Source organism: Stegodyphus dumicola, chromosome X1, assembly GCF_044657685.1.
Source record: "Stegodyphus dumicola isolate Sdum_Otavi_A_Nest chromosome X1, ASM4465768v1".
Classification (NCBI taxonomy): domain Eukaryota; kingdom Metazoa; phylum Arthropoda; class Arachnida; order Araneae; family Eresidae; genus Stegodyphus; species Stegodyphus dumicola.
In genome coordinates, this window is record NC_140780.1 from 237013127 (window position 1) to 237031969 (window position 18843).

At 33.6% G+C, this 18843-nt stretch overlaps 1 protein-coding gene across 6 annotated transcripts in view; it reads left to right on the forward strand.

Annotated features, from left to right (window-relative positions):
• HisT (Histamine transporter) overlaps window positions 1-18843 on the forward strand; it is a 115170-nt gene that overhangs the window by 16620 nt on the left and 79707 nt on the right. For 2 of the 6 annotated variants that reach the window (XM_035371114.2, XM_085807206.1), the window contains exon 2: window positions 12892-13186. The exons of 1 other annotated variant lie outside the window; for it this stretch is intronic. In XM_035371114.2, the coding sequence (XP_035227005.1) occupies window positions 12904-13186 (283 nt within the window). In that variant the 5' untranslated portion in view covers window positions 12892-12903. Of the gene's footprint in view, window positions 1-8163; window positions 8316-10680; window positions 10807-12891; window positions 13187-18843 lie in introns of those variants that run through there. 3 more of the 6 variants (XM_035371112.2, XM_035371113.2, XM_085807205.1) reach the window with 3 other exon arrangements.

An 18843-nucleotide genomic window follows, 5' to 3' on the forward strand; every position in this document is an offset into this window, starting at 1 on the left:
AGCGTTTACAGAGTCGTTCATCAATGAACATTTATCCCGAGCAGTATTTACTTACCAACTTCGGGATGAAATAGCATACGCAAAAATGCTGATATTTTTCGAATTTTGAATATCTTTCACGGGGAAAATACTTCATTTAAAAGTTATTGTTGCAAAAATGGAAATCGTGATAAGAAATGACAGCTTTGCGGGTTACTTTCTTGATTACAGTTCTTTAATTTTATACCAAATACAGTTCAAGATTTATGAATTACAGTACATTAAAATGAAACGTTTTCCGATCCTCCTCTCTCCAATTTATTCTTGTAGAATGCCTACTCTTTAAGAAAAACGATCAAAATTTAACCCGAAATAACTCCCATTTAACATAAATATACCTTTCGAAAGATCGGCTCTGAAAAGAATTTGTTGAAACTTGTATTTATCATTTTTTTACAGTAACTCATGTCATGAAGAACTTTGATCTCAACTTAATTCACATTTATTCGTATATTGTTTACTCATAATTAGAGTCATTCACCAGTGATGTAAAATATTTTGAGATAAATGAGATGTAAACACTGTGATGTTTGTAATCTGAAGTATCTATTCGGGTAAAATAAAGTGTATGTTTTGATTCTCGTACCGATAAGGAGGCGTTTTAGGAAATCCTACTAGATATCCCCGTTCAAAGCGATATATGCTGTTGAGCATTAGTTTATAAGTACTCTCTTCCGTCAACGCTTTGGCGAAGCAATTTGCCATCAAGTGCAAATCAATTAAATTCCGATAAGCATTTGTAAACACTCTCATGCCGTAAAAAAATCGAACAAAAACAAAGTTTTAAAAAAGGCAAAACAAATAAAGCCCCGTAAGTTGAAGTTAATCTTAGTAATGGTTTCACATCTTGTATTACATTGCTTATGCATAAAAATAACTAAAAAGCTTGCATTATTAGATTGGAAAGTAACTAAAATAACAGCAAGCATCCTTAAGATAGGACGCAATTAACTTAACAGTAGTCAGAACTGACGCTGAAGAGTAGTCAACACCCTGAATAAAATATTCAAAACTAGCAGCTTCGCTGCCAGCCTTCTTCTGACTTTTAAATGTACCGGAAAAATGGCTGAAGGGAACACCAAACGTTAAATTTAAAAACTGCTTAGAATTTTACTCTGCAGAACAACTTCATAAAAAAAGTTATTACGTATAACAAAATTACAATGAAATAAGCAATAACCCACAATACAAATATTAATTATCCTAATAAATAAATTAACCAACTTCCCTTTGCAAAATCTTAAGAACTCAAATGGTATAAAGGAGGTTAAGAACTTTGTTTCCTAAAAAAAATAACTCAAAACTTTTTAATATCTTAAAGACAGTGAAATGAGCAATAAATAACATAAAAGAATACAAAAAAAAAAAAAAAATCTGAAAAGCAAAGTATAATTAATGATATTTTATCTTATATTTTCAAGAGAAAAAAATTACAATGAAATAATCTATATCCCTTAATACAAATATTAATTAGCCTAATAGAAAAAATTAACCAACTGAAGTAAAAAGTTGAAGGAAAAAAAATCATGCAAAACTTTTCAATATCTTACAAATAGTGAAATGAGCAAAATATAACATGAAAGAAACTCAAAAAATAAAAAATTCCGCGCAGAATTTTACTCCGCAGAATAACTTTATCAAAAAAAAAAATCAATAAAAATGTATTATATATATAAAAAATGACAATGAAATATGCCAATCTCTTAAAAACAGTGACATAAAAAATACGATGAAAAATTGTTGCCAAATCCATATTTCTAAAAGAATGAAACTATTCAAAATGATGCGATTTCATCAAAAATCTATCAACAACAACAAGAAAGGAAAATTATTGCCAAAATCACATTTTTAAAGATGTGAGAAGTGTACTCGGAAGCTTCAATAAAAAGGTTTTTTTTAAATACAAAATATTATCATTTTTCCAGAATTCTTTTTGTAAAAGCAGTCACAAGGATGAAAGTTTAACATGTCCATAAATCAAAGAAAAATAAACTGTACATTTTTAAAGAAAAAATCCCGTTGAAAAGGTGTTAAGCTCACTTTGTTAAATAAATTCGTATTTAATCGATTTATTGAAACACTAAATTTATTTTAAGTTCGTTAAATAGCTAAGTGCCTACGTTTCATGACGATGGGAAAATGGAGTGTGTAGAGTAAAATCTCGCTTTCCTATGTCTCAAAATGACGCGATTTCGTCACAAACCATAAAATAAAAAAATTCGAATTCGAAAAAATCGCTTCGAGGTGCACTGGCTCTTGTCTAGATGCACCTATGTATCAAATTTCGTAGCCGTGGGTCTATTAGCTTACGCGCAGCGCGAACGAAAGACACACACACTGACACACAGACAGACTCTTTCTTTTATTATATGTAAAGATTTATCATCATGTAGACTGATAATACTCACTTATTATCACTTATTATCACTTATTATTAATATCGATTGACGAACCAAATCGGAAAGAAAGTTATTTGAGCATTTGGGAGCAGTTTGAGAGATATAGTTAACGCGGAAGTTATTATTAATTAGAAAGAGTTATTTTATGAAATTATGTAAAGAAAGAATATAAAGAAAACACTACACTTTTAGTCTTCATGTGATGTTTATTTGGACATGCTTAATATCTAAATTAGGGTCCAAAACATTTCTTTACGAGTACGACTTCAATAAACATTTCGAGACATAAAATTAAATGAGAAAACTTTAGGAGACATTCGTAAATTGATAATACAAGTTAAAAAGGGAATGGAAACCTTTAAAAGCAGCAAACGCTGCACAAAGACAAACGCTCCAAAAAATTACTGGATTCAAATGTTTTTATTTTGTAGGAATCTTGCGAGTATAAATAAAGAACAACTATATTGGATGTAAAGATATCAAAAGTCAATCATCTTCTAGAAATGACCCCACAAATTGATCGAGGTTTTCTTGGTAAATTCCTGGAAAAGGCCGTAAAATAAACCGAATTAAAAGACTGAAATTCGTAACACATTACTGAAAGAAACTTCGAGACTTGGGAAAGCGTTCTAATTACAACTAAAGAAAATTCTGAGCTTCTTTTCAAAATATTGTGCATAATGAGAAATATGGAAGACATTCTGTTTTGGGCATAAATAGAATGGACAATATCTGGAACAATGCAGTTCATTTTTGGCGACACGAAAACTGGTAAATACCTGAAACTGGTAGATATCTGAATGTAACCAAAACCACTTAAACCTAGAGTATAAAGATGATCGTGGCATTGCTTATTATATAAGGCAGTAACATCATTTGGACAGCAAGCTTATTAAAGTGTCTCCCAAATTTTCTGTTAACAGCGGGGTTCCCCCCCTTCCTAATACTTTATGTGTACTTTTTTCCAAGTGGATGAATTTTAAGATTTTTTAATAGCTAAATGCGAATAATAATGCTGAATATAAACTCCCTTTTAAAAATAAGTTAGTTATTAACCCCTTGATTTATTTAAATGATAGCTTGAGAATCTGAAAAATAAAAAAATCGCAATAGGATTACATTCAAAGAAATTACGCAACACTCTTAAAAGGCTAACAGCAAACATCCAACATCAGAATCGCATGATTTGAATCACGCAAAGAAATGAGAAGATTTAGATGAAACAATACGTGAAACAACTGTCACAGGGAAGAAGTATTAAACGTAGAAATTCACAGGAAACGTGCTTTTTCTTTTTGTCCAAATAACTCACCTCACCTTCGCGCTTGTCAAAGAACTGAAGGCACGAAAAAATATTAAAGTAACAGGAGGCTTTACAGAAAATCAAACTATAAAATGCTTCCCGAGATAAGCACAATTCTTCATTGTTTTGTTCTTTTTTATGGATTCCACGCTGGGATTTTATCGTTAAATAAAAAGCGCTTCTCGCAAATCCAAAATAGCTGGTAATTTTCTTCACCATATTATCCTACCGAAAAAGTTTGGTGTAAAAATATGTTTCGATTAATTCTTATTTTACTTTCTTAGTTTGCTGCAGAGTGTACCCCCTCCCTCTCTGTTTAGGATCCCCAACTATTTTGTAATATCATTAACCGGCGAGCAGTAAAATCGCTGAACACTGGTAGCTCCGACGGGTTGGCTGCATGACCGTTTTCCCGATGTGTAATGTGTATACCAGCCAGTACCCTTAGAAAGTCTTCCACTAAGGCATTTCTACCCTTAGGCAGATAGCTGCAGTGTGCTTTGCCATATTCAGCTAAACCAAACCAAACCGAATCAAATAAAAAAGTACTCATAGCTAAGACCGGATTATTTGACTGCACAAAAGTGCATACACAGACTTTCTGCTTTCGTAGAGGTTTTTCTAAAAAAACCCTGCCCGTATTTACTTTACAACCTAGAAAACCATGAAAACTTCATTTAGCCATTTCTTTCAATTGGCCGGATAACTTTCAGCTGCCGCCTTAACAAAATATTCGTGAACAGATTACTTAACTGAATTATTTCAGTGCTATGTAAGGGAAACTAAATATGTCATTTAATTACTGAACGATGGTCAAATAACCTGTAAATCTGTTATGTATATCATAGATGTATAATTATTGCATGCTTTAGTGTGCTGTATAAATGAATATACATTCTAAATACACTGACGTATTACTTATTTATTCATCCAGAAGTATTTTTGAACAGCCATGTTAATCTTTATAAAAATAATCTGTGCTGCTGTGCAGGGGTTATAAATGGTTTTCCACATGTGTAACATAACTACGAACCAGTTTTCCTTACAAAAGTCCTTCACGAAGATATCCCTTTCCTTAGGCAAATAACCCTGTAGAACTTTGTCATAATCTAAATAATCCAAATCTAAGAACTAATGAAAAGTGTCCAATATTTTGAGCGGCTATTTGATTATTCATTAATTCAGGAATTTTAAAATTTACTTTCAGTGAGAAGAGGGTTTTTCTTTTAAACCTTCAGTTGCAGTGATTTTTCTTTCGTAATGTTAACAGAGTTTAACAAATTTTAGACACGTACTTAATGGGCACAGACTGCATGGGCGTTTTCGTAATTTTCCCCATGTGTAAAGTGTATACGAGCCAATTTTCCTTAGAAAGTCCTTCATGAAGGCGTTCTTTCCTGAAGGCAGATAGCCTTCGAGTTCTTTGCCGTAATTAAATAAACAGAAACCGTTATTTGTAAGGCGAATGGTGTCTTCATGGAGGACTTTCTAAGGGAAATTGGCTCGTATACACGTTGAACATGGGAAATTCACTTTCATCGTCAACCACTAATATTTAAGAAACCAGGCTACATATGCATTAAAGCATAAGAAATATTTTAAATTTGGATTCATTAGATAAACGCAAAGCGCGCTAGAGTCGTCTGCCTGGTAGAAATTGATGGCTTTCATGGAGGCCTCTCTAATGGAAACTGGCTCATATTCACGTCACACAGGGAGAAAGCCTCGAAAACGCGCAGGCAAACAGCGCGATCATCGAGATCTGAACCTGGATTTAATTATTATTACTCAGCGGTTTTATCCGCTCGGCCATGGATGGGCAGATACAATTTAGAAGTTCGTATAACCATTTGTATAACTAAGCCATTTGGTCGCGGTTTTAACCATTAGATCGTTGCTCAGAGATCTTTTACTTAGTATTACATGATGAATTAATTTAAAATTATCAGAAAACGGGCTCAACACTGGCAGTGCAATAGACATTGTTATAATATAAGTAAATTAAGGTTAAATATTTTTAGTAACGAGATAGGTTAGGTTATTTGAATATGGCACAGCACATAAGAGCAGTCTGCTTAAGGTAATGGATGCCTTCTTAAGAGTACAGTGGCTGAAACAATTGAGAATACACCTTACTTTTACTTGATAAATCTAAATTTCAATATTAATAACACATTACTAAGAGGAAAAACACGTTTTTAACGCATACCAAATGGTGTAATTTAAAGCAAAAATAAAGAATTATCAACCAAAAATTCAGAAGCATTTTAGATAAACATATGGAGATTTTTGCCTCATAAAATTAAGAATACACCAACAAAATTTTTGTGATATTTCACCTACAAAGAAAGTGTTAATATTTTTTTGCATGTACTTTGGCTTTTATGATCTCTTCCAAACGTCGTGGTACCGATTCGACCAACGTTTTAGTCCTATGGGAAGATATTTTATCCCATTCTTCTATCAACACTTGTTTTAAATGAGCTTTGTTTTCAATTTTGTGTTTTTTGGACAGCTGTTTCGAGTGTGGCCCACAGATTTTATCTTATATTGATGTTTAGGGGATTATGGTGGTGTGTAACTGCTATTTACAATGAAAAAGACACATTTTGACGTTGTGTGCCGTGTGTTTGGGGTCACTGTAGTGCTGGAATATGAAATTTCCATCAAAATCTAACTTTTTAGCACTTTCTTTATAGATTACTGTGGAGTATATAAAAGAAAACTATATGATTCATAATGCCACGTATAAAAACTAAATTTTCTAACCCAATTTGAAGCCATACAACCCCAAACCATGACGGAGCTACTCTCGTGTTTAACTTGTAGGACGTAAATGTGTTGGATTCAAAGCGGTGTTGGGCTTTCTCCGTGCGATACGACGGCAGTCACTGCCGAAAATGTTGAATTACTTTCATCAGTGAATATAACTTTCTTCTAAAAGTTATTCGTCTTCACTTGATGAGTTTTTGCAAACTCCAAACGCTTTCTGATTTTGCAAGCTGATGAATGGTTTCCTTCTAGCAACTGTACTTTTATAGTCAGCTTGTCTAATTACATTTCGCATAGTTTCATAAACTTCTGCCAATGATTTGAGAAGTTTCTGAGCAAGTTCGACCGCACTTACTTTAGGATCAATTTTGATATCTTTCAAAATTTTTCTTTTGGAGACATCACTCAGAATACCTTTCCTTCCTCTTCCCCTTTTATTTTCAATCAATCCATCACTTTAAAACTTTCCAATGATTTTCTGGACACGTGTGACTTCTACCAACAGTTTTAACTATTTCACAATAAGATTTTCCTTTTTTATATAATCTGAGTACGAATTTCCTTACATGAATTCTGGTTTCTTTCCGAGGAACCATTTTCAATCTAAAAGTGAGGCCTTACGTTCATATAACAAACTTCATCACAAAAGTAAAAAGGTTTCAAATAAGATTACGCAACGTTAGATTAAAACAGAAACCACGTAGGAAAAATGTAGTGGTAGTTAAACATATTTTTCATTGGTTTATATTTATAATTTTCTATTTTCATTTTAGGATTTTTTCGTTGATTGTTCTTTATTTTTACTTTAAATTAAATCAATTGTTATGTGTAAAAATAAAAATATGTTTCCGCTTTTTGGTAGTGTGTTATCGAAGTTCGATTTATTAAGTAAAAGTAAGGCGTATTCTCAATTGTTTGAGCCGCTGTATATGAGGGAAACTGATTTACTGACTCGCATTACACATATGTAAAATCAAATTTGCAGCCAACCCTTTCGCCTGCGATCGAGCCAGAGTTAAACTACAAGTATTCGGTGGTCTTAACAGTTCAGCTACTGGTGGGCCAGTAACCAGATATTGGGATAAAAGTGAGAGTTGCTAGATAATCACAAAATCTATCGAATAATAGCCAGAAGTAATTAGAAACTTAACTTGAGGTAAATCTACCTTGTAATGAATTTTTCTAAATGTTTCTTAATGTTCGCTTGTAGTACATGCCTATTTTAAAATAATTTCAAATGATTGCATAGAGTATATTCACTAATAAAGTTTACAAATATTTTTAATAAAATGCTGTTTGATACCAAAAGCTTCAAGAGAACCTTTTATTCATAAATATTTGTAAATTTCATGAATGGTTATAGTCTATACATTTATTTTAAACAATCAAATTTTAAGCCACGTATATGTGACTTTCATTTAGTTTATATCGAATCTGAAATATTTTATTTGCACCTCGGCAAATTCTTTGTGATTCTGCCAAGCCAGCTGTCTGGAAAGATGCTAGATTTTTCGAGCTAACGTATTTGACATTCTCCCCCCCTCCAATATCTTGTCAAGCCTGTCGCAGAACTTCACTCCACTTGATATGATTCATTTCCTTTATTCTCCTTAAAACCCAAAATCGATTTCTTGGTATTTCCATAGTCGCTTTTGAAGACCTAGCGGAAAACGGAACAAAGAGTCGTTGGTGCGACTTTTAACGTTTGTGCGAATGTTGAAGTCAAGATTATGCAAGGCACTCAAAAGAGTAATCAGCATGTTCCAGGCACTGGCATTTTCTATATTAAGGAAGAACAAGTGGTAAGTTTTTGGAAGTTGCTCAGCAGTTATCATTTATCTTTGTAAAACATCTCTCCTGCACAGCTAGCTTTCGAAGGGCAAATAATAATCACTTTAAATTTCTGCGAAAGCCACAGTATGGGTAGAAATTGACGTATATTGAGCATATTTTTAGAACAAACTCTTCAGACTTTGTTTTCGGTGCTCATGTAAATGATGCCATTTACTGATACGACGAAAGGAGGAAGGATCTCGGAGCGAAACAATTGCTTATTGTCTCCAAATGAGCACATTAAAATGCATTTTCTTTGAACTACTAAAAAAAGATAGAGCTATTAAATTTAGTTTTGTACCATTCCGCGACTTTCCTTGACAGTTTTTACTAACAGGCCGGAATTAAATATAAGTATCCTGAACCTGAAGTGCGCTGTGAAGTTTGATGATTTTCAATTAATTTTGAATTTATTTTTTTTTGACCGTTGAAATTAATCAGGAAATTATGTTCAATAGTCAGAAATAAAATAGATACAGAGAGATCAAAAGTGTGTTTAATAAGAAAAAAGTGAATTAACTTTACTGAATTAAAAATGCATCTTTTTTTTCATGTAAATGTACAGTTGTGCAGGTTTTGATTTATTTGGTAATGACAAAGTTCTCGAGGGCTATCTTTCTAAGGGAAGGATTACGTTCTTGGAGAACCTTTTGTGGGAAACTGACTCGTATCCTCGTTATACATTATTTCATCAGCGGCCGAGCGGTTAAGTCGCTGAACGCTGGTCACTCAGTCCGAAGTTCGAATTCCGCGAACAGGCTGGCTACATAGGCGTTTTTGTGGTTTTCCACATGTGTAACGTGTATACAAGCCAGTTTCCCTTAGCAAGTCCTCCACAAAGGCATCCCTCCCCTTAGGCAGATAGCCCTCGAAGCTTTGCCGTAATAAAATGAACCAACCTTGTTATACATTGTGAAAACAACGAAAACGCCCATGCTGCCAGCACTTTTGTCGGGATCTGTCGAACTACTAGTTTTAGCGAATCTGATGAACCACAGTTAAAGCAGGACTTAATACTTTTGTTTAAATGCGTTTTATTCTCTTTATAAGCTACAGTAAAAATTAAAAAAAAAAAAAAATTAACAAGCTCAGGACTAAACATGCAACATCTTCTTTCATAAGCCGGAATTGCTTTTGCAATTGTTCTAAAATAGTAACAGAAGTAATTAATAAGTCATCAAATAACGGTTCTTGTGAGAAAAAAAAAATTATTGGTTTCAGGCAGAACAAATTATTCATGAATAACAAAGCAAGAAAATGAAAACAGGAGTAATGACCATCCTTCCTGTAACGTAGCTACAGGCTATGTCAGAGGAGGGGGTGTTATTCTGAAGGAAATCATAAGGGTCAGTTTTCCCTATGATTTCCTTCCGAAGGTTTGGTTAAATTATGGCAAAGCACACTAGGGCTATCTGCCTAAGGGAAGGGATGCCTTCGTGAAGGACTTTCTAAGGGAAACTGGCTCGTATACACATTACACATGGGGAAAACCACAAAAACGCCCATGCAGCTAGAACCTCGACCTTGGACCGAACTACCAGTGTTCAGCGACTTTACCGCTCGGCCGCTGGTTGGCCCCCTTTCCGAAGGAAACAGGTTCTTATGTCAAGTTCTCTGAGAAAATTATTTTTTGATCCTCATTCCGAACATTTCTTATAATGGAGAGATTTAAATTTTAGCAGCATACTTTACGGGACCAAAACACAAATGCTAGTACAGATATTTGTAATTTTTCTCAGTTCAGCTGAGGCTCTAGAATCCCAGCCTAATTAATAATTTCTCTTGCGTCTAAATATTTTTCCTTGATTTTGCGTTGAAATAATTAAACAAGTGAATCTCTTCCACAAAGTCAGACAGTAAATGACTTTATGACTGACTTTGTGGAACGGGTGATAATCCGAGGAAACTAATCTGTCAGATAATTTAATGTTTCTCAAACAAACGAAATGTCTTTCGAATGAAACAAAACCATTCGGTGAAATACTGCGTAACTTCTACTAGCACGATACGTTATCACCCAATCTGACAGCTTATTCATAATCTTTCTTACACAACGATTCTTTAGTCGAATAGTTTATTCTACCAACTAGAACCTTCCTTAAATTTTATTCGCGTAAAAAAAGTAACTTTACGAAATTTAGCACTTCTTTGTCTGATTAAAATATCGTTCCCCTCCTCTTCCACGCTATTACATAACGAGTGATACTTTCGTGAAGCTACATAAGGTCATCTCGTTTCTGTTAGGGCCATTGTTTTAGTTTTCTTGTTTTCAGCTCGGTTCTACAACAATAATTTTGTGAAGGGCTCCGACAAGGATGTACGGGATGAAACTGTGACGTCATTGATCGCTTATTTAAACGGGAAGTGGAACACGAAAAATTTTTTTATTATTATTTTTTTAAGTAGATCCATTGATTGGAGTTGTATTTGCTGATCATGTCTGGATCCATAGGCAACCTGGTAAGTTCTTTTACCACCAGCTGTAAATATTAACGCTTTCCCGCGAGGTATAAAGATTGAAATTAAATAGCGAAATATATAATACGACTCTGTCACTGAGCGTAATTGTATTTGACTCTGATTTATTTTGTACAATAAACGATGTATACAAGTGAGGAAATTCTATAACCATTTGTTTATCTGTCATATTCTGATATGTATATATTTCACATTAGAATTTTAAAAGCGTGGTATATTTTGAGATATGTGTCAGTTAAGTGCTATAAAGTTAAGACTTACAAAATGCTAATTTATACAATGTGTTTATAGGAAATGTGTTTCTCCGAATGAAAATATTTTTCATCATTTCATTGAAAACTATAGCTACTTCTCGCTGTTAAAAAATTAATTGTTAATCACAGTTACTTAATTAATCGCAACTACTTCTTGCTGTTTAAAAAAAAACGAAATTAGCACTTTTGTGTAATATTAGACAAATTTTGCGCGCAAAGCATGTTAAAAACAATTGTTGTGTGGCGTTAAAACATTTTTAAAGTTCATCTTAAGTTCTTAACACTTAAGCTTGTAAAATCCGAAGGAAGAAAGAAAAAAAGGTTTCTGATTCAATTCAGTACCTCACTCACTAATCGTTATAGGAAGATATTTCATAAAAGACTAGATATAATAATACAATCTAAGATTTTTAACGATAGATACCTCCAACAATTCAATAAATTAATGTACTTGTTATTTGTCTGAAGCAAATAACTCTTTATTTCTCGAGTTTGGTGTGTACGCTCGTAAGACTTAAGTTTTCATTTGAGAGTGTTTAAACGATTGGATATGATATGCAGAATTATGCTTTCAGTCTTTCCCCTTACGAAGGAAAAAATTAAACTTAATACTAAGATAAAAGTAAGTACTAAGATAAAGTAAATAGTAAGATAAAGTAATGGAGTGAATTCTGAAACTCGATTTCCTGAAAGAAATTTCATTTTAACATGATGAGATGACAAATAAGTCTTCGTACTTGAAGACGCGATGCCGCTGTCAGTTAATTTCGAGGTTTAAAAATGTTCGTGACTTCTGAAATGTGATTACTGAGTGAAGTTTGCCTTCTTGCCATTCAATTCACGGTATCTCAATTGTTCCGGCTTTTCACGCGTTACGGCCCTTCTCGCAGTGAGCTGAGACAGTTTAAAAAGTGCTGATGGAATGTACTTAATTAACAACGCTTAAACGTGATTGAATAATAAGTAATAGTGACATACATAACACGTAAAAGTGCTGAATAACAAGGAATATTAGTCCCTACTGTTTTTAGATTGAATCTTAAATGCCAATTGAGTATATTTTAAATAGCCATGATTTCCGTTTTTACTTTCAGTACTCTCTGTATTCTACTTTGATGCTATTCCTGTCTAGTTCCTTTTTGTTTTGTCATTCGGAATATAAGCAGATAAGTATCTGCGTGTATAAAAACATGAGATCTGCTTCGCTTTACCTGTAGTTTTGTCTGTTAATCTTGTTACTCTTTCCCATTTCTCATACGTCCCCTCCCCGTCGTTGTGCTGTAATAAGCTCTGGTTTAACTCCTATTTATATACTGGTTCTATTTTTACATTTTATCAGTTTCTGTTTTAAACCACATCATTCTGTAACTAACTACATTTCCTTCGCCTTTGCGCTGCTTTGGTTTCCCCAGTTTTATAGACCCCTTTTACTTTTTCTTTTCTCCGATACCTATTATTTTTGCTGTCGTTGCTATTTATTTTCCTAAAAACCTTTCTTCTGTTAGGTTTTTTTTTAAAAATTTTATTTATTATTTATTTATTTTTCCTCCATCTTCCTCATCTCTCTCTCTTTTTTTTAAATCTTGTCTTCCTTCTACGTGCAAAGGTAATTCAAAAGCTTTTGAAATCTTGCCTTTTCTTTTGAACTTTGAACTTTCTTAAACTTTCTTTTGAGTGATATTTTTGAGGAAACGACAGCCCGAAAGCCTGAATTTCTCAGTTCAGTTCGAGTGTCACTGCTACAGAGGGAGTTAACGTGACCTTCTAAAATTCTGGTGACGCAAACTTATCCCGTTCTCATTCTTGTTTTCAGGCAGCTGGCGCCATGGCAACCAAAATGGAGGGCGACACCCAAGTCTATCGATCCCGGTTTTTGATGCTGTTCTTGTTTGTGATGTACTCTATGTCAAATGCTTTTCAATGGATAGAATACGCTATTATAACGAACATTGTTAGCACATATTATGGTGTTCAAGAAATTGCCATCAATTGGACCTCCATGATTTATATGGCATCCTACATTCCGCTCATCTTTCCCGCGAACTGGATCCTGGAAAAGAGAGGTTTACGGTTCGCTGTGCTCCTCGGATCTTTCGGCACGTGCTTAGGTAAGTGCATCTCTTGCTCCCTCACATCCAAAATAGTTGTATGGGAGATTTATATAGACAACGGAAGTCTTTGCTGACGACCCCAGTCTATATTTAAACTCTCGTACTCTTCCTTCTTCCGAAGGAAACTGAAGAGACCTTCGTTTCCTTTGCTAACATTTTAATGATCCGAATTGTTTCTGTTAAGTGTTAGATATTATTTCCTTAGGCCTAGTGTTAAAAAATCGATTTTCTTGCTAATCGTTTGAATTTAATATTGATTTGAATTAGTTTAGTAATTTAAGATACTTTTTTTCCCTTCCTGTTTTTGGAGATCTTTCGAATTTTTTAGTTTAGAAAGGGAACAGATAAAATTAACAAGAAGCAGTCTAAATAAAATTATTTCCATTTAAAAGAACTGATTTTCCGTTAAGTGTAAAAGTAAATTAAGAGAAAGTATATGCATTTCTAATTTAGTTTTTCCACGTGAGTTCGTCGAGAAATTCTCAAAGTAATGAAATAGAGAGCAAAATTAAGCACCATAATGTAACATATGGCAACTTATATGATGACAGGATGACCGCTTCAATGCTAATGATTGATTGATCCGAATTTATTGCAAGTCGTAGCAGTATATATTGATTCAAAATTCATTCGGTGTAATTTTCTCAATTCAGTTAAACTAACATAACAATAAATCTAACGAAACTAACTCACAAAAGCATAATAAATGCTGATAACTTTTGTATTTAGACATAACTGCAGTGCTTAGGTTACAGTCTCTGACTTAAAACTCTAAATTTTAAATTATGAGAAATTAGACATTTTGTATTTTATGCTAATTTTTCTTTGTGCTATCTAGCATATCATTTTAGTGAGTTTTATAAAAAATATTATGTATAAAATGTAAAGTAACTGCTTCCGTAATTATGTAATAAAGGAGGCACGTTCATAAATATAAAAAAGCTTACAAACTTTGAAAGTGAAAAAAATGAATCTAATATGGGCATTAATTTTCGATAAATCTTACATGTATTTCATAAAACAAAAACACAAATCTCTCTGACACACGAAAAAATTTTCTGATGTTTAGCTAATTTCCGTATTTTAATGTAAGATATAACTTCAAAAATGATAAATGATAATAATTATGGCTCTGTTTACTAAGGAGCACCGCATTTTATTTTCTTCAAAGGAGAAGGATCTGTTTTAGAGCATCTGTGAAATAAGCAGTAGTTTTCTATAAAATAAATTTAAATCCATGTTTGAATTTTCCGAAACTCAAGGCCCAAATTGGTATCCTTCTCTTAGGTCTGTTATAAGAAGGTTAGTTTGGTTTATGCGATTATATCAAAGCACTCGAGAGCTATCTGCTTAAGAGGAGAGACGCCTTCGTGGAGGACTTTCTAGAGAAACTGGCTCGTATACACTTTACACATGGGGAAAACCACGAAAACATCCATGCAGCTAGTACGTTCACATGGACTCGAACCCAGTTCAAACTAATAGTGTTCAGCGACTTTACCACTCGGTCGCTGGTAGGCCTTGTTATAGAAAAGTATTTCTTAACTATTTTAATTAGCTCTTGAAATAAGCATACACTCTGATGAAGTAAAACTGTCAAGAGGTAAAATACTACTCATAATTCAATACTGTATGGAATCTGTTTTAACGTAGTTCTGAAAACAATCATTTAACCATTTTTATTAGCCGATGAGCGGCTAAAGCCACGAATCGCTAGTAATTCTCACCAAGATGTTTTAGAGCAGAACAAAAGGCAATCTGCGTGAGGTTTCTTCAGTCCTTTTTTCCCTGCATCACAAATATGAGTAATTTCCCATAGATAGATCTCTACGAATCTCTACTGCCTCATAGACACAGACCTGTTGTGCTTTCCCATAATTTAATAATTCGATTCAGTCCAATTTTTATTACAAAACATAATATCACTGAATTAAAACGTGCAACGTTAATAAATTCGGAAATGCGATGTACTTCATGAGTTAAGCATACTCACAGCAAGCATACCACTGTTTGTTTTTAAAATCGACATTACTATAAATAAAGCTTCTACTGGCACGCTTATTTTTATAAATTTGTACTTTCACATTGAAGATTGCGTTATACTTACTTAAACCAAGCTTCTTTCTTATACTTTAAAAAAAAACAGAAAACTAGTCTTTTTGTGATGTACTGGATAAACAGAATATATTGATATTTTTGTGGTGCTGTTCATCGTTGGATACAAGCTCAGTTCATAATTTTATAATAACTGTCTACAGTACTTTCTTCCTTCAAGAAAGCCTTACTCATTTTCAGAACGTCAGTCTGGGCACAGATAACTATCTGAAGTGTGAAGAATAAAATGCATAAAAGCATAACGTTGAATCAGATATTTTTTTTTTTTACACATCGAAACGTCAGCTATTTATGCAGAAAAATTCGTTTATCTGTTGCATAATAAAACCATGCGTCTATTGCAGTTTATTCACTATCGTGTGAAGAGAAGTGATAAAACATATAGCATCTTAAACTAAAGAATTAACTGTAGCATATTTCCAAATGCAAGCTGAATTCCTAAATAAAAAAATTTTGTCTTTTCTTTAAGAAATGCTTATTCATTCTTAGAACATCAGTCGGGATACAGATAATTATCTAACGTGTAAAGAATATAATGAAAAAAAATCATTGAACCAGACGTTTATATAGCAGTATCTTTTATGTAACGAAGAGTCAGCTATTTAAGCAACAAAATTAATTTTTTTTATCTGCTGTACAATAAATCCATGCGTCATATTCAAATTATTCTCTATTGGGAAGAGAAGCGCAAAACATACAGCATCTTAAACCAAGGAATTAATTACAGCAAGCAAAAGCCAGTCTGCTTCAGAAATGGTTTTTGTGGAGGCTTTTCCAAAGAAGACTATCTCATTCTTACGTAATGTGAAAGAAAATAACGAAAATATTGCAGCAGCAAACTCATTTTCCAGGGGACAATAACATCTGGACAAGATTTGGTTTGGTTTATTTGATTACATTATATGGCAAAGCACTCGAGGGTTATCTGCTTAAAAGAGGAGGTATGTCCTTGGACTGAGGAAACACTGTCTCGTATACGATTTACGCATTGTGAAAGCCATGAAAACGGCCATGCAGCCAGCCCGTTCCCGAACTGCGTGTGTTAAGCGACTTTATCCATCCGGAAATGGAAAACTTTCCTTGCAAATAATGTACTATACGTTACAGCAGAATCTCAGCTTACCGAGATTTAAATAACAGAGGCATACTTTTAAAAACGTTTTCTGACCGTCTCGCCAGGGATTACAGAGTACATCAAATACCGTAAATAAAATAAACGCCCTACTTTACGCAACAGATATTTTATTTTCGGGAAAGTAAATGCAAGGTTATATTTAGGGGTAAGATTACGATACCTGTTAATACATTTCGCCCTGGTCTCATAAAAGTTTTTTTTTTTTTTTTCATTTATCACTTAACGCTGGTCATAGGAAAATACTTCTCTTTATATTATATTTTTCTTTTTAACAACAGTTTTACTACTATGAATAATACAAATGGAAAAAAAAAAAAGAGCTCCTCCACGTGAAATAAGATTTAACAAAACAAAATCTCAAAGTAAGAGTTCATAGCTTCTAATATGAATTTAAATCGTAATTTTGACTGTTAAGCCTAGTAATAAATATCATATAAAATGCAGATCCAGCTCTTCGCAAATTTCAGTTGATGACCTGATGGCTAATGGTTTAGGATGATTTAGCTGATTAGCAGTGCATAAATCCTTCATTGCGTCAACAAATTTCTGAAAACTTGATGAAAGAACTTTCTGTAAATTGCATGTAGGATTTTTTTCGCACCCCTTTCTTCCCAAATTTTAACGCATTCTAATTTATAACTAGAAGTTCATGAGTGGCCAAATACATAGCAGTGTTTAACACTGGTAGTTCCTCTTGGCTTCGCTTCCCCTCGAAGTATTGTGGATTATTTGAATTACTGCAACGCCTGCGAAGGCTATGTGCCAAAGAAAATGAGATGCCTTCGTGGAAGCCTTCTTAAAAAACTGGTTCATGTTTCCTGGGGAGAAACATGAAAAACCAACCATGCGGACAACCCGTTATCCGATAAATGAACCCAGGTCAAAGTACAAGTGTTGAATGGTTTTACTGCTCGGCAGCTAATAGGCGCGGTTCCCGACGCTGTTTGCATGGTGTTTCTGTGTAACGTAAATATACGCTTCCCTCAGAAAATTTTCCCTGAAGGCATCCCTTATAAGGTAGATAACATCTTGTGCTTTACCGTGATCAAATCGTTCTTTGCCAACTATTCACCCGCTACCGAGAGAAATTTCGTATAATTATCAAAATATCCTCTTAATTTTTTTTCTGACTACAAAGTAGTCACGGTAAAACCAATTTTAGGTATGAACTAATAGTAACCAGCAATAAATTCTTAAGAGTTTACTGAATATTCATTAGATTAGAACTTCGGCTGCAAAAGTTTCTGAGAAATTGAAATCATGATAATTAAAAAGTTATTATATAAATTATAATATATAAGTTATTGTTTAAATTAAAAGTTATTGTATAAATTAATGTTATTTTTTTTTGAAAGTTCTGGACTTAAACCCGGCCAACGGGTTATTTGCATGGGTGTTTCCCCCTTAAATAACGTGTATACGAGGCAGTTTCCTTTAGGAAGTCCTCCACGAAGACATCCCATCCCTTCCCTTAGGCAGATAGCCCTAGTGTGCTTTGCCATAATTAAAGTAAACCAAACCAACCACGAAGACATCCCTTTCCTTAGGGACAGATGGCCCTTGAGTGATTTACCATAATCAAATAAACCAAACAAAACATAACCAAGGAAGAATCTTTAGACTGGTAGATAGACTGCCTTAATATAATTAAGTAACAGATTCAAACAACATAAATGGCAGCGTCATTTTTCTTTTTTTTTTTAGTGATTATGAAAATTGAATTACTTCAGGAAAGAAACTTCATTGTTAAAAACGTTTCTCTAAATAAGAAGTCTTGGTTAAGGGATTGAAAGAGAGTGAACGTCTCGAACCAATGCATGGTACACGTCCTTATGCAAGGTTAAACACTAGCATTGTTTTGTCAAGATATTTTATTGCAGTTTCTTTTGTGCGGCCTATAAAATGGAATTGGCAGTATTAGATTAACAGGGTGTTACTCGCAACAATGTGATAAAGCGGCAATTGTGATAATATCTTTATTTCATCTCACGAGGACCTCTGCAATGAACGATTACGGCTAAACGGGAAGAAAAAACTTAAATATAGTACCAATAATTTTCCCTCTGAGATTTTTCAAGTGCTTTTTCTGTTGAAGCGCTGAATCCTTTTTTAAAGAAGATTAATAGGGATTACATGACTTGATAGCAAAGACGAATCTTGTGATTAAGTTCTTCCAAGACGAAGATATCGTAGATAGGCGAGTTGATTCTAAAGACTTGGTTTTAAAAAAACCCCTAAAAAACTAAATTTTATTGTTACCAAAGCAAACAAAATATCACTGTAAGGTAAGATCCCACCGCGAGAAGAGAGCTTAACAGAAAAAATGCTGGTTTAAAGTTTAACACCTTTCTTTTCTGGCTGCTATTACTTTCGGGTTTTTGCTTTTGATGTCAACAGCTCATTT